Consider the following 17,233-nt stretch of genomic DNA (forward strand, 5'->3'; position numbering starts at 1 on the left):
TTTTATTCAGAAAAACTGACATTTATTTCTCTGAAAACTGACAGTTGTTTGTCAATAATTTTCTGCTGTACATAATTATCACGCAGAAGAAATTATAATCTATATAATAAGGTCATAAAAAACCCAAAAGTGAACTGAGTATGCTCCTGTGGTCCAAGAGAGAGAAACTGGTACATGTACTTTTGAAAAACTACTTAGCTATATTTGAGAATCATCACCTCCAAAGCCCATGATGACAATGATGTCATAGACATGGAAACACATCTCTCCAAAAGCCTGAAACAGCTGGTGACAAAATTACAGTTCACTGCTGCCATGATTGTTGCAATACAAAGATGGAATCCTACAGTAACAAGCTCTTGTCTGTAACAAAGGCAACTAATGAGGTTGCAAAGGCCAAACCTCAGGTGGTCATAGCTTCAACAGTTCTCCTTTTTTCAGTTTCCTTTTTTTTGAAATAATACTTACAAGAAATCCCTGATATCAAACAAAAGTTCTTACGGCCTAACTTGTTTGGTGAGCATGACATAAAGAATGCTTTTCCCAGCTGACTTGCCTAAAAGTATAATTTGGTACACAACTAGGTGCACAATCTCCAGGCTAAGTTTTCGGTACGTAAAAAAGCAAATCATAAATCAATGACTTTACAAAAATAGAAATCTTTCCTGGATGAGTATGTCCATATGGTAATCATTCTCACGATCATGATGAATGTCCAATCAAAAAGAAGGCCACATTTCACCAGATTGACACCTGTCCAATATGATTTACAAAACCACAAACCGATACTGCCAAATCTGGAATGCTGAATAGCTGTGACTTTCTTGAACAAAGTTCAGTTCAATGTCAATACTTGGAAATATGCACATAGCATGGCTCAGAGCATGTGGGCAGTGATGGAGAAAATACTAACTTTGGTTAATGACCTTAGGTTGTACATTGCATCAAAACACTGTACTGTTAAAACTTGTCCACCAGGGCTAAAAGTCTCTGTTTCTCTGCATCAGCACTGTCTTTACTCTTGGCGTCGCCAATATTACCAGCGTACTCTGTCAAGAGGAGAGAAAGAAAAAAAATTTCACTAACAATGCATTAGCCACTGAGCACTTGTTAAAATAACATTGCATTTTTGCCTGTTTTTTTATGACCATGTGGTAAAACACAGATGTTATTTCTTTATTTTTCCCTTTCTTTCCACTGAAACAACAACATACCAACCTAGTACATAGCTATTTAAGAAGGGGTATGGTGTAATAAGCTATTATTATTATACTTTATTTCAAGAGGGTAATCTGATTACAATAGGTAAATATTGTAATTTACATCAGAGCCCTATGGTTTGCCTTACCACCATAGCAATGCAAAATATGACAGCTCAGATGATACCTAAATCAAGACCTTTAGTTTATTAACAATGTTTAGCAATCAACAGGCTAATCCCTACATATAACTGTGTAGCAAACATTATAAACAAACTGATGAGTTAGAACTTAAAAATTTTGTCTTCAACACAGAGAGCAATGCATTCAGTGGCAAACATCACTTGACTGTGAAATAAGTTTCAGAGTAAATTAGGTCTGGCTAAATTTGTGTGATGTGCCACAGAAAGATCTGGAAATACACTAATAGTTCCTTATTTGTCAGACTGAGTCAGAAAGTTGAGAAGTGAATGTCAAAGCAATGCAAAAAGCAGCATCAAACTTCAAAGTTTCCTATCATTATTTCAAGTTATGTGATACAAAAAGACTCAAGGCAGGTATGACAGATATTTTTCACCTCTGACCACATTTCTGATGGCTGTGATGGATCCTCCCCTCAAGTTGAGAATCTGAATGATACGTTGTTTGATTGACGGAATGCCAGCGTTGCAGATCTCTATCATGACATAGTCCACTAGCTGCAGTGTGAAGAGTCCAACATCCAGACGACGCAGGTAGAACTCATCATCCATGTCATCATCGATTTCTCCACCACTTCGACGGATTTTCTGGATGTCAGTGACGTGGAAAAAGTAAAGAGTTAGATCCCAAAGTTTGTGTCTATATCTTGACACCTGCAATGCCATGTTGCCGTTCTTACATGCTTGGATTAGGTAAAGTCAATTGGATCTGAAACAGCTTAGTATTCTGTCTCAAGTCTTAAATTGTCTTATTCAAAACAAAAGGTAGTTTTATGTGCATTTGCTACAATTACACGGTGCATCTATGGAATGATGTAGATTTAACCAAATCATATAAATAATTCTCTACTTCTCTTTAACCCAAACCAATGGCTCTTTCAAAGAGTACAGATAACCTTATGGAATCATAGAACTGCTTCACTCTGAAGTCAGAGACTGGAGGACTCAATGGCAAGACTGAAGCATGGTGGGCCATGTTAGGTTGTTATATGATTCAACATTATCTTAGATGCTATGTTTGTATGCAGTCACCATTAAAGCTACCTGCAGACAAGCAGTGATTTCTACCATGAGGGTGTGGTTCAGTGTTCTCAAAAGTGCAAAATTTATCCTCATCTCTATAATAAGAGGTGACAGTACACAATTGCTGCTTAAAAAAAATCTATTTCAAAGGAAGTCCCATGCTTGATAAACTTGCAGTCAAAAGGATATCCCGCAAGTTTCATTTGAAAAAATCAATTATCAAATGTCACTAAGTGCTACAAATATGGATGTTTAAGTTTCCAATATGACAGTTATATTGACAATGGTATTATGTGTAGCTTTGAGCTTTAAGGATAAGTACGCCGAATTCCAACCGCGCACGCATTTCCGCGCATTTGACCCCTTAGCTCTACGTAAAATTGTGGTGTTTACCAGTCGGCCATAATAAAAGTTTCACACGAAGTGCAGCTAGCTACAGCCAACATGAACAGATCTCGTTGGGGTGGAAAATTTTGCTCGAAAACAGAGTTGAAACGACGCAAAAATGTTTCCAAGGCGACCATTGAGCGGTTTGAGAAGAACTCAGTTGATTCACATTCACCAGCAAGAATGTGGGAACATCGACATCAGATGCTCGTGCACCCATTTGGTCTTCGCCACGCGACGCCGACGATACTCAATGCGAACCCTTGATTCCTCCAACTAATCAGCAAATACCGTGGTATGAAGGCGTTAGACTGGTGAATTTGGGAGTGCTTACAAGAGGATTAGATGCTTGCAATGTTTGCCATAAACACTGCGTCTGACACAGTGTCAATCTGAAACCAAGTACGGCGGTGGCAGCGTACTCCATATACCCTGTGACCAATGCGGTTCTATAAATAATGTATATACGAGTAAAACCCATCGGAAAGTTGAGCTGAGCCGTGGTATGCAGGCTTTTGACGTCAACGCCAAAATTGCCACAGGTACGTGCCTATTTTGGTCATATTGAGATTACGTACGGTGAAACGTTGTAACATACGTTTTTACATATTTCATTTGTGTTCAGTGTGATAACAGCCCAGTACCACGCGCGAGACCACTACACAAAAAGTAAACATAGTCGTCACATTTGGTTTTCTCAGGTGCAGCCAACGGAGCTATTCATCAAAAAGCTATTCCAGGAGCAATTTTTGAGGGCAGGGGAATTTTAATTTTGCTAGGGCAGGGGACATGTTTTTAGGTGGTAGGGGAGCAAATTTTAGTTGTTTTTGTAGGGCAGGGCGGATATCGGTTGATTTTCCTGGGGACAGGGCTTGGCGAAAACTTTTTGAGGGGAATTGTTTCCAGGGCAAGGGAAATTGGCAAGTTTTTTTTTTCGCTACAGGGCGAGGGAGCTTCAAAAATTCACAGTGGGGAGGGAAACAGGCAAAAATAAGTGGGGAGTGGGTAAAAATGAAGTTTGAATGTGGGAGGGTAAGTTGAAAAATTTTCTGTGGGAGGGCAAATTATGAACAGCTAATTAATTACCCTCTTGACTTAAAATAGTCAGTTCACATTATTTGTCATGCACAATTTATGTTATCATAGTAACGACCTTTTTAAAAGTGCATTGTTCGTTGGCTGCACCTGTTTTCTCTGTTGGTTGATCATTTCACCAGTATCCTATTAGATCTGTCATCACTTACAGTTTCTGAAAATTTGTTATTCTTAGTGAACAAGCTGAGGTTCATACAATGTAGCTGCAATAATTATTATCCCGTTGGGGTTGTTTTGACCGTGGCATGGCGCTCATTACTTCCGTATACGCGTATTAGATAGGAAAGCCACGGTCAAAACAGTCGCTGTGGGCTCAGAAAATGCAGCTACTAATAAATGACATGTTGATATCTAAAACCTAAAACCTGACTACAATATTTCCACTTCCCCATTTCTTTTTCATCTCCCGTTTCGTAGTTATTGCTGCTAAAATATATGTGTATGCACAATAACCTAACATATACTTACTGTTTATTTTAAAATTTTAAGATAGATTTTCAAATTGAACTTGAACATTGAGATACATATACCAAAGGGGCCCTTCATGAAATTTTGCTAGTAAATAACGTCTCATTTGTGTCCTTTTTTCACTCATTTTTATAGGTATGATCACCGCAGGGATTGGAGAACGTCATCTCAATCAGATGCTGTCATCAATTTCTGTACCAACCATACATCATAAGACATTAAAACGCAAAGAGAGAGAAGTTGGAGAATCAATTTTGAAAGTTGCAAACCAGTCATGTAAACAAGCTATATCAGATGAGATGTGTGCATCAAAGAAACCAAGGTAGGAATGTTTGATATCCAAGTCATTGTTTTATATTTCATCAATAATCCACAATTATTACCCAGAAGAGGTTGGATTTATACAAGATTTGGGTTTAGTTGGTGACATATAGCAGTAGCCCCGGGCGATATTTGAGTATTGTTTGTAACGTTTCCCAATTCAAGTTTTGTAATATGCCCAGGTGAATATTTTTAATCAAATGTGTATGAATGGTGTTGGTATTTCTAAAAGTAACCAGTAAAATAACTGGGTGCCCTGACTAGTAACATTTAACAATAAACTAATCATGTGAGAGTTCTGATATGTACATACGGAAGTTTTTTCACAATTATTTTTCAGTTGAACCGGTTTTTAGCCACCATTTGGTACACAACTCGTTAAAATTTATCTCTTTCAGAAAGCATACCCTCTTTGTAACATTGTAATTCAACAAATAACAGCATACATTTTGTCATTGACAGTATGTTAAATATACTTATCATTTTTTAAAGAAAAGTATATATTTTGTTGATGTAATATTATGTTTCTTTTTAGGATTGATGTGTCGTATGATGGAGGATGGCAAAAGAGGGGCAGTGGGAGAGAATATAAGAGTTTGTCAGGTGAATATCTTGGGTACTTTTAAGTGTTATTACTAGTGCCATATTTTGATTTCATCAGTATATTACATATTACATATGTTGGTTAAATTCTAATGAGACATTTCATCAAAGCTCAGTTCTAAAAAGCAGAAAGGCTTTGCCAGACTTAGCAAACTACAGGTTAGCCTGGCTATTTTCATTGTGACTAGTCATGACATTCAGTGAAAAAGCTCTGAAGTATTACTAATGAATGGTTTGAAAACTGTAAGTGATCTAGTTTAATTTTTTTTTTCATTAATACAGTGAGCTTTTGTATTTGTACATAGGGCATGGTACACTGATAGGTAGACAGACAGGAAAGGTCTTGGCATATAGCACAAGGTGTAAGCAATGCAGAGTGTGTGATTGTGCTAGGAAGGCAGGAAAGAAAGTCAGGAAACATCAATGTCATAGAAACTGGGCAGGTAGTGCCAGGGCCATGGAAGCAAGTATAGCTGTAGAAACAGTAAAAGAAGTAGAGGAGATGGTTAAAATCGATAGCGTGACTATGGATGATGATAGTACTACAATAGCTAAACTACACACAGAAGTTAGAGAAGATATAGTAAAACACAAAGACAATAACCATTTAAAGAAAGGTTTTGCAGACAAGCTTTATAAATTAAAAGCAGAAAAATCCTATGGTCAGCTGTCAACAAAAGTTATATGCTATCTACAGAAGTGTTTCAGTTATGCCTTGAGTCAAAACAGTAGTAGTGCGAGTGATCTGGAAAAGAACCTCAAAGCAATTGTTCCCCATGCATTTGGTGACCATGTTTACTGTGATTCAAGGTGGTGCCAATTCATGAAGGATCCAGCTCAGTATAAGCATAGAAGCCTCCCATATGGTAAAGACTTGTGTGGTGAAGATCTTCGGAAGGACTTAGACAGAGTCTTGAATGTGTACATTGTGAACTCTAGTGATCTTGTCAGAATTGGTTCATCACAAGGGAATGAAAGTTTAAATATGGTTATTGCTTCAAAAGCTCCAAAGGCAAAACACTACAGTGGATCAAACAGCTTTATTTCCGAGTGGCAGCAGCAGTTGCACAGAAGAATTTAGGGCACACTTACGTTAGTCAGGTTGGTACAATAAAAGTATAGAGTGAAAAAACAAGTTAGCAAAATCAAAGTACACACCGGGAAGCTACATCATTGAGATCATGAAGAAAGATGCAATAGAGACAATTTTCCCTTGAATCAACTGCATCTCGTTTTCATAACTCATTGTTTCTTCTTGATTGCAGGTTCACAAAGAAAATTTACTATCACCTAGTAGAACATGCCAAATTTATGGTGCCAAATTGGATAGGAAAACTCAAAAAGTGAATGACAGAGCTAAGACTAAGAAAGGAAAGTTAGAGAGACTCCAGGTATGTTGACAATGAAAGTTACAAAATAAAACAAGAAGGATGTCACTAGCACAGACCATAAAATGTGTAAAGATATATTGAATGAAGTGATTTATTTTGACATGAACCTATGGATCTGACATGATTCATCAATGCTCATAAATATAGGCAGGCCTAAACACACAAAATTCATACATACATACATACCGGTACATACATGCATACATACATTCATTGAAAATAGATACACACACACTCTTACACATACATAATATTATATTCACTGGAAATTGATCCCGTGTTTGAACCACTAATGTTGATAAGTATCTCAGTTCTTACCATGGCATGTTCAATTGTGTTTCTTATCTACTTAAGCGAAAAGAGAAAAGAGCCCAGAAGACGGCAGCCACTGAAGTACGAGAAGGGAGTACGTATGAAAAGGGTGTTGGGTTGTCCATGTCATCAGAGCAATGCAGGAATGAGATTCCGGAGCCTGTCTTACCACCTGATTCTGTATCACTGTCTGAAGGATCATATACTCCTGTCGTCTTTGATATAGAAACTACATCAGCATGTGAGTACCATGTGTAATATGACATAAGTCCACAACCTCAGCATGCAATCTGCTCCCGCACTTCACAAGCAAAGCAAGTGAAGGTACAGCAGAATACACATACATGTATCACTTGTGACTGTTGGTGCAAAGTGAGTTCATATTGTATCAGCACCCCAGTTCTTTCACTTTGAGTTTATTGCAACCCTAATATTGAACCAGATACCTATATTAGTAAATCCTTGTCAGTTTCCCTACCAATATTCTTATCTTCCTAATCCAAGGAACATACTGAGGAACTTTGATCAGTGCCTTTGTTATCTTCCTTCAATCTCCCACTTTGTCGTTTCTCTGTGTAGTGGAAACGCTGTAGGGAGACTGGATGTAAACAAAGCACAGCAGGGGCTGGTTGATGTAAACACTGATCAAAGTTTATCTTTTTGTAGGAAGATAGGAACATTGCCTGGAATATTGATAGGGACTTATCAAGTTAGGTATCCAGTCCAATTTTGCACTTGCAGTAAAAGGGATCAGTGGTATGAGAAATCTGTAATGACAGCACGTTTTGATCATACATTTTGGGCATTTGTGTTCTGTAGTTTTCTGATTGACACCATAGAGTATCCTGAAAAGCCAAGTGTTTAGCATTCCCCCGTATGATTTACATGTGTAATCTGTCATGATGCTACAGAAATCAAGTGTTAGCACAGTTTTGGATAAATTGAGATATGATTTTAGCCAAAACCTCTTACTATCTGTCATAAATGAAAAAATTAGGTTAATTTCTCATGTTTACATATTTATTCTATTTCAGATTCAACTGCAGAAATCACCCAGATTGCAGCTGTGTCAGGAGATGACCAGTTCAGCCAGTACATTTTGCCAAACAGCCAATTTGTCGTATTGCAAGTGAAAAAACTCGCCTTACTGTAAAAAGTGGTAAATTGTGCTATGAAGGAAAACCAGTTCCTACAGTTCCTAAGCAAACATGCTTGGAAAGTTTTATAGAGTTCATCTGAAAATTTGAGAATCCAATTTTAGTTGCACACAATGCTCGATCATTGATTGTAGATATTTGTTGCAAGCCATGAATGAATGTTCCTTGAGAGATCAGTTTGTAGCAAATGTTTGTGGATTCGTTGATTCATTACCAGTATTCAGATCATTATACCCTGACAGAGCATCATATTCCCAAGAAAGTCTTGTAAATGACTATGTAGGGCAGGATTATGAAGCACACAATGCTGTAGCTGATGTTTTCATGTTACAGAAATTATTGAAAGTATGTCAGGTTTCATTGTCAATGATGATTGAAGAGAGTTTTACATCACACTGGATGATCCAATATCTCACTTTCAAAAACCAACAATTAACTAATTACAAAACTCTGATCACTCTTGTAAATAATAAAGTTTTAAGTGAGTCGATGGCAAAAAGAGTGGCAGGATCTGGTCTTAATTACAGCCATCTTTACACAACATACAGAGAGGTGGATTAGATAGCTTAAGACAGTTGTTTACTGAAGAAACTTCCAATGGTTCTGTAAGAGTAACAAAATCATCCCGTATAATGAACAGTGTCTTTGAGTTTTTTAACTCGTCTGTCAATGACAATGTTTGAAATGTGTGGTTTACAATGAATAATAATTTCTGAATGACTTTACATGTATAAGCTGTGATAAATTACATACAGGGTATTTCATTATGGTTCAGGAATTTGTACCAAATATTACATTTGATACACATAACAAAAATACTATGAAAATAGCCAAAGTAGAGGCTAATGTAGCTTTAATGAATTTTAGTCATACCGGAAACATTAGGTACAAAAATGGAAAGCTGACCACAGTAAATAATGAATGCATTGTACTTACCTGTGTAAAGATTATGCCAAAGTTTTTCTTTGTGTGAAATATTACTATTAATAATTTAGAGTCTTGTATTTTGGCCATACATACTGCATTGGATATAGTTAAAGTAGATATTCAAGGGATCAGTGTTGATCATCATTGTCATATACATGTGCAATACAGAAGATAATCTTTTTGAATGTAAGTCTATACAAGTGTATGTATTAAATAAATGTGAGTTGTTCATGAAACACTCAATTTATGTTTGGTTTACTACATTTTATTGTCCTTTGTCTTTTATTTCTATATCATAATACCATATGCAGATCCTGTGAATGCAGTTCACTTTTTCACATCAAACAAACAAAGTTTTCAAGGGACATTACACTGTTCCAGTGTTTTGTCCTACGCTGTTTAGCGTGCTAAAATACCTTGTATTCTGTTTGTCAATACAGCCTGTACATATATAATTCTTATTGCATTGTTGAACTGAATTCTAGATTGGACTTGAATTCAGTTGTCAACAACAACAATAATAATGCTGCTGATGATGTTGATGACTGTCTAAATATAGAGTGTATTGATAAGTTAAAGACACAGTATTTCATTATTCTTCAAGGATTTGAATAAGAAACTGCAGTTGTTGCACAGAAAAAAAACACTGAAAGAAAAACCAGAACTTATGCAGAAATGGAACTTTATTTAAAAATTTGAATAATGCTTGTGAAATTCATCTACCATGCCCACCATAAAGTCATTCCAGTTTATCAAATGTAGAAACTTTTCAGACAACATAGCCCATGCCTATGAATATAAACAGGCTAGGTTATACCTAATGACCAAAGCAAATGATGAGTAGCCTGGGGGGTCCATAGAATAACCTGATCTGACAGGTTACCAGTACACAAAATGGCAAAAAAACTGTTCCTGTTTAAAATCAACAATGTCCATAAGATTTATTTTGATGTTATATTTTGATGACACCCATGACCTTTGACATCCGAGTCTAGGACCCCCTAAGTTAGTGATATTTTTTGAACAGGAACAGCTGAATCTAGCTGTTGCCAGCCAAAGCGCAGCTTCTATTGTGGTATAAAAGTTCATTTACCGAAAAAACTAGCATGGTGACCATCATTTTTTAAAAAGTCATAGTGATCATATTTAATCTTACTATAAATTGGCCAAGTTTAATCAAATTGACATGATTTTTGAGGTAAGTATAAAGTTTCAAAAGCAGGGAATTTATGAAAATATCATATTTAAACTTTTTTGATGATTTATTAATTTATGTATAGATTACAAATCTTAATTATACACATTTTGTGCATTGGGGAAGGAGTACTGTCGATTTATTTCTTTATTTTCACTTTTCTGAATGTAAAAGTGAGTTTCAGAATACATTTTCAAAGTAAAGGTAGATTTTTCGATTGCTAGGGAGCCTTTTTTTGAGGAACGTTTCCATGGAAACGAGCATGGTGACCCCTGTTTTTTATTTCATTTTTTAAGTTCTGAAACATGAAAGAATTTCCATGCAAAGTTTCAAGAAACTGACATGATTTTTAAATTTCTATGAATTTGTAGCACTTATCCTTAAATGGGTGTTATCTTTGAGGTATCAACAGCAGACCAGAAAGCCCTTCAACAATGTGAGTATCATCACACAAGAATGACAGGTAAACTACAATCAAATCTTACCTGTTTTTCCTTCTCTATCTGAGTGTCACATGCCTGTACTTTGTCCAAGTATTTGAAATGCAGCTCCATTAACCTGTCTACTTTAGCATGGTCATTCTCTGTGAATTTACCCAGAAGTCTCTGTCGGTGTGCACTGGTACAGTTACGAACCATGGATGCAATCACACTGATAGCGTGCTCTGTTGAGACAATTAACCAGAACCATTAATTCAAGTTTTGAACGTGCATGGGTGAATCGTAGATCAGATAAACATACAAAATTCACATAGCTTGGTATCCACCAATGATGTCACATGACGCTTTTCCATGTCCCACAAACAAGCACACCCTAGAATCAGAACTTTCACATTTGAAACATTTGAAAATTTTGGCATTGGCTGTCTTGACAATGTGAGTTTATGGTACAGCCTTTTTCCTCAAGATTTGAATGAAATTCCACACACACCAACGATGGTTTCCATGAGAACGTATTCCATGTCAACAACAAAAGAATTAGTAACATCTCTAACTAAATGCAAACTTTATACATATCAAAGTGGTGTCTGTACAAAATGCATATTTTACTGAAGGCATCAAGCTGTAATTTACATACATAGTAAAGTAACCACTTATCCGATACAAAATATTATTTCATGAAAACAAGTACATTCAGTGGAAATATTGTATATTATTGCCTGAATACATGGGTTTATGTACCCCAGGGCGGGTGACAATTTGCCCCAGGGCGGGTGACAATTTGCTCAACGCCAGGAGGGAAAATTGTCTCCTGCAGCGAGGGCACACAAACCCATGTATTCAGGCAATAATATTTTATTACATGCCTCTTCACAGTTAATGCTATATGACAGTTACTTGCAGGGCATTCTCAAACAATTTTACCATTATCGGCCAGCATCAAACAGATTTTAACGAAAGTCAAAATAGCAGTGCGCACATGGATATTTCACAGCCGGCGTTAAGCGTCTACTTTGACGTCAAAAACGTCAAAGGGCTTTTCTAGACCGGGTTACTATGGAAACTGATCAGTACATCATTCACGCGGCTGTTAACTCCCCGGATGTTCCTATTCAAATCAATGCACTGATTTTCACTCACATTGAGGCATGTAATAATAGGATGTGTTAACTTGTGTACAGCGTGCGAAATTAACGCTGGTCCGCTGGTCCGAGACCAACAGAATTCCCCACGGACCAGCAGTGTTTCCAGACCACTGGTCCTTCGGACCAGCACAAAAATCACATAATAATTTTGAAAACCGAATTTGTTTGACTATATCCAACTATTTGTCGGTCCGAACCCCTCTTGCATGAGTGTTTTTCCAAGTTTTGCTACTGCAATACGCAACGAATTACCAACTCTTCGGACAGAGAACGACAGCCGAGACAGCTTAAAACTTTTTAAAATAACGCACGCAATTGGCCGATTTCAAGGGCAGGCTGTTATTTTGACCAATCACAATTCTTAATACTGAAAAAGTTTGTTAGAAAGGTCATAGGTCTTGCAAGTCGGCTGTCACACGTGCGCGACCTGACTCCAGTGACTACGCTGTTGCTGATCGCCCTACCAATATTCGGCGTATTTGAAAGGTATGAGCCCCCAAAGAAGAATACAAAAACAAACCACAAGGAGAAGCAACAGGCACGAAGGGAATATTAGGCCAAAGAAAACATTTGTACTGTTCCGATAACCCGACTTACCCTAGGGCCTATTTTTTGCCTGCCGACCCTAAACTTTTTAGAGCTACGTAAACACGGAAGCAAAAATGAGAAAGAAAAAACCCGTAAAATAACGTGTTCGTTACCTGGCATTTGAGTTTTGCTTGAACGAGGGTGTCTCTTATGTTTTTATTCCTTTTATATGTATGATACGTTTTTCTGGAAATGTTGTGGCCAGTGTTTGATCACCCCGGACCCCTGAAAATTGCGTATTTGAAAATAATAATGTTTTGGAAAAAACATCCCTGCCGACCTACCTACCCTATTTTTGAAAACCATTTTATCGGAACAGCACAATTTATTTTTTTTTGCCTCATCGAGGAAGACGAAAACCGCGATCTTTTCAGCATGCATGGCAGAATGAGTTCTGCGACTGGTTGTTATTTGATAGAGTCGAAGATGTATGTACAGCATGCCATGACGACGAACATACGGCGATCTCTCTGCCCATAAGGTAGCCGCATATCTTGTCTGCTTTCTCAACTTATTCTAAGGGTCAGTTTGTGGTTGGCACTAACAACTTTAGACACTCGAATTTAGCCTCACACAGTCAGTCAGAGGTTTATAAAATCGCCGTGGAACACGCTAAGAACCGCAATCCGCCACAGCTGAGGTAAAATTGCAAAAAATGAACAGTGCGGTCTTCACAAAACCCTGCTATCAGTATCTGTTCCGTAATGCCCATGCCATATGTATGAATAACCGTCCACCAAAAGACTTTGTCTGGATGGCTTCACTCGCCGTTAAAAAGGAGTTACTGACAGATGCCGTGACAGTCACTGCATCTACATCTAGTCAGGAACAGGAAACTGTGCAAATGGAGGCAGGTGCTGCAAATGCAGTTGCTACTGAGTGTGCTGATCAGGATACTGATGTAGAATTAGAATATGAATCTGACTTTGAGTTTAAAGACTAGCTACTCTGAGAATGATGATGCCCATGATCTGTTTGAAATAGCTGATGGTGTAAATGAAAACTGGAGACTTGTTCCCATGTAGTAGAGATATGAGATGAAAACTGAAAGACTTTTCCGCATGTTTATTAGAAATGAAAACTGAGACTATTTCCCATGTTAATTGGAAATGAGGACTGAAAGAATTTTTTTCATATTAATTTGGAATGAAAACTGAAAGACTTTTTCCCCATGTTAATTTTGGGATGAACTATAAAAACCTTTTCCCATAGAGATCTGGCTCTCGGTGATACCTACCTCTGGTCATGGCATATATTATTGAGCAAAAAAATTTAAATTTTGAAATATATATTTGTTCATTTATTTGTATCAATATTATATAACAACACCAGAGTAGGAGAGACTGATAATGTACCATGTCATCAGCTATTTTCAATTGAAAGTACATTTTTGAAGGTTTTTTGGTCAGTTTTTTGTTGGACCAACATACATCAAGAAGGACCAGCAGATTCCCTTTGCTATTGGTCCTTCGGACCAGCATGCATTTCAAGTTAATTTCACACACTGCTAGTGTATGTTTAGTATGAAGCATTGCAGGGACATATCCTGGTCATGTAAAAGAGCTCCCTCTAGAGGTCAGTTTTCAGATGCCATGATAACAATAGTTCCACAATGGCCTGAGTTGAAATCCTTTGTAAATTTTCTGGATGTTGCAGGACTTTGGCTGCTTGTAATTTTTAGTAGTCAATCATCCATTTTCCAGGGATGGGGGCTGGGGGATGCATTGCAAAAACTGTACAACTGTCAACATTCCAGATATATGTAATGCATTACAGATATTGCTGAAATGCCTTATTCAAGACGTATGGAAAAATGCACTATGGCAGATACATGAAGACATACCTTCATGTTCTTCTTCAGAGGGGCCTTTCTTATATCTCTTTGGTGTCTTCATAAACAATGGGAATATCGTTCTCAGTCCAAGAATCTCAATAAATTTCATACAGTTATCTGTACCTTCTGGTCCTGATGTGGCATGGTCTAAAACCTTTAATGCGCTGTTTCTTGAAAGTTTCTTTTCCCTACAAGAATATTGAAATGTGATCAGATACAGTGCATCAGTAGCTTGAGAAGCATTCACTGACTTCAAAACCTAGCAAAATGTGATGCTTTGGAGGTCATGGATGATGCCGCACTATTGTCATGGAAGGCCCTCATGTGTCCATGATGTACAAAGAGAAATACATAAAACCTGGAAGGCTATGTCTTCTGTTTCATTTATAAGGGATATCTTTGATACAGCTGAGTGCCATCGATGTTAAAAATGGATCATGACTCTCAGGTTTAACAGTGGTATGTCATGATTTCGTTAGTCACAGATATGTTTCTGATATCTGAATAACAGCAGAAATACGTCGTCTTCAGTTTTTGGTACTTGAAATATCACTAGTACAGAATTTGGCAAGAAAATGGTAAGAAACTGACATTTGCTCGCTTTTTGCAAGAAATGTTTGAGATTCATGTTTCTCACACTTACTCTGTGAGAATTTTGTTTTCTCACAGTCAATTAGCGAGAAATCAGATTTCTTGCTCCACATGTACAGCTGTGTATCTGCAAGAAATTGTATTCTCACAGTCAATATGTAGATGGAGAAGACCAATTTCTCACCAAATGCTCATAAGAATACACCGTTCTCATAGATCAAGTACAAGAAAATAATAATATTAGCACCCTTTTTTGCAAAATCTTGAAAAAGTGAGAAAGAGTCCATTTCTCACTATTTTCTCCTAAAATTCTGTACTAGCATTGAAACTTTCTATATATCTGTAGACATTCAAGAATTTCTAAGAACACGTCTCACCTGAGCATAAGGTTCATCAGCTGTAACCCTTCTCCCTGTAAGAATTTGTCTCTGTTGCTGGTCAACATCAGAGCTGAACACAGGCAATTGAATAAATTCTCCATCATTTCATACTCCTCATTTGATGAAGGGTCGTGACGTTTAAAAGTCTGTGAAAATTATGGCAAAGAAAACAAATGACATGTATTACAGATTGTGAAAACTTGTGAATAAGATATGAAAATTGCAATGCATTTTATGATAATATTATAACCCCTCTCACTGCCTATGTACCAATGTACTTGTGTAATTTTTTCTCTCAAATAATTTCTGAAGATTTATTAATAAGAAATATTGCAAACAGCTATAATAAGAAATGTTACAAACAGCTATACACATGAAATCTGCTGGCAAATAATATATGTGAACTTATTTTACATAAAAGAAAATAATGACATTCTCAGTACAAATTGTTAAGTAGTTTTTCTTTCATGTTCAAATGCCACACACAGGCCAATCAAAGATAAATTGCCGAATATGTGTGAAAAATGAATGCAAAAGTTGAAATCTTTCTACTTACAGCTAACTGTTGTAGTAATGTGTCAATGCCATCTAGTTCTCCTAAAAGTTCTCTGTTTTCTGAATGAAAAAACATCAGCACAGCATTACTATAACATTCATGATTATCAATTGTGATTGACTTCTGAATGAAGTTACAAAAATCCATGTGCAGTAAAATGTGAAAAGATTTCACTGTGTTCCAATATGCATGAAATTATACATTCAGTTCTGTACATTGTTTGGTTCCTCTTCAGTGTAATGGGCTTTAGACAAATTGTATAGATGTTGCTCATGCAATGTTGAACTTATTCACAGAGAGTAAACTTGGTCCACTTTTTATATTCTGCAATAGCAGAGCCATTTAGTTCCCAACAGCGACTTCTATACCAGATCCATGTGCCTTATACCTCACAAATTCTTTTTGAATTTCAGAAAATTTTGCATCAGCTCCACACCAGTGTGTATACAATGTGAAAACTTGTGTACAAAACATCTAACTTTAGTTTCAATGTAGCTTAGAGGGTACACATTGATTTCACTGGATTTTGCCTTTCCATGTAGTGAATAGATTTATGTACAATGCTATCACTAGTCAGGGTTACTTAGTATTTATTTAGTGTTACAGCCGAAAAAGAAGACTCACATACCATCCACATTCTGCAACAGAATTGCTAAAATTTCACTGCAGTACAGTTTATTTGCATCAAACGGCATTTTGGCCTTGATTCTCTTTAAGAGCCACTGCATCAAGCCCTGTTTGGCCGCCTCTGGAGAAACTTCCGGACGAAATTCTAAAATATTTTCCACAACACCTGCATAGAAAGAAACATGGATAAGTGAATGATTAAAGTGATGTATTTGAGATTAATAAACCTGATAACAGAAGATGGAATGATGTCTTCTTGCAGCAAAAAGACTTCTACAATTCAAAGTATAACACTTGAAAAAGTTTTGTTTTTCTTGAGATCAAATACCAATTCAACATGTTTGATTCCTAAAAAAAGTTGATACTGTTTTTCAAGTACCCTGGACATCTATCTACTGGATATTTTCCCTGACCCTCTTCCTCACTCAAGTATAGTGACACTTGGTGCGAAAAGAGGTGACTGTCCTCCATGTTATACCAATACTTCGCTTCACTTTACACACAAATTTCTAGTTTGACATTTACCTAATGAATTATGAACACCGTCAGTTTCCTCCTTGACCCCCTCATCCAGTCTCTCAAGATTCTGAACCAGTGTGGCCACAACTTGGTTGTCCAACTGAAAGCAGAGAAGATAATTTGTGATGCTGATGTACAGCTATAAATCTTCAAAGATTGGTAGACATATGTGAAAAAAATGAGATTCTGTCAATTTTATGAGATCTACACCTGTGATATAAAAAATTATTACATTGCGAATTCTTTGAACACTAGGGTAGGCCAATCATATTGAG

At 36.9% G+C, this 17,233-nt stretch overlaps 2 protein-coding genes across 2 annotated transcripts in view; one reads left to right on the forward strand and one right to left on the reverse strand.

Moving 5' to 3' along the window:
• Positions 1–17,233, reverse strand: part of LOC139147878 (beta-catenin-like protein 1) — a 23,128-nt gene continuing 5,895 nt past the window's right edge. Inside the window, exons 5-12 of the mRNA XM_070719093.1 lie at positions 16,965–17,058; positions 16,441–16,605; positions 15,813–15,871; positions 15,254–15,402; positions 14,295–14,473; positions 10,764–10,942; positions 1,777–1,987; positions 1–1,049 (exon numbers count right to left, since the gene is read on the reverse strand). Of these exons, the coding sequence (XP_070575194.1) occupies positions 961–1,049; positions 1,777–1,987; positions 10,764–10,942; positions 14,295–14,473; positions 15,254–15,402; positions 15,813–15,871; positions 16,441–16,605; positions 16,965–17,058 (1,125 nt within the window). The 3' untranslated portion in view covers positions 1–960. The remainder of the gene's footprint in view (positions 1,050–1,776; positions 1,988–10,763; positions 10,943–14,294; positions 14,474–15,253; positions 15,403–15,812; positions 15,872–16,440; positions 16,606–16,964; positions 17,059–17,233) is intronic.
• Positions 4,475–8,243, forward strand: LOC139147877 (uncharacterized). The gene is made up of 5 exons (XM_070719092.1): positions 4,475–4,694; positions 5,229–5,296; positions 6,562–6,687; positions 7,042–7,240; positions 8,034–8,243. Exons 1-5 carry the CDS (start codon positions 4,667–4,669, stop codon positions 8,150–8,152), a joined length of 540 nt encoding a protein of 179 aa, XP_070575193.1. The 5' UTR covers positions 4,475–4,666; the 3' UTR covers positions 8,153–8,243.

Source organism: Ptychodera flava, chromosome 13 (genome assembly GCF_041260155.1).
Source record: "Ptychodera flava strain L36383 chromosome 13, AS_Pfla_20210202, whole genome shotgun sequence".
In the NCBI taxonomy this organism is placed as follows: Eukaryota; Metazoa; Hemichordata; class Enteropneusta; family Ptychoderidae; genus Ptychodera; species Ptychodera flava.

Coding starts and splice junctions, on each gene's coding strand:
- LOC139147877 (XM_070719092.1), top strand. CDS start 4,667: ATGAGATGTGTGCATCAAAGAAACCAAG. Junction 4,695..5,228: donor TGTGCATCAAAGAAACCAAG/GTAGGAATGTTT, acceptor GTTTCTTTTTAG/GATTGATGTGTCGTATGATG. Junction 6,688..7,041: donor GAAAGTTAGAGAGACTCCAG/GTATGTTGACAA, acceptor TATCTACTTAAG/CGAAAAGAGAAAAGAGCCCA.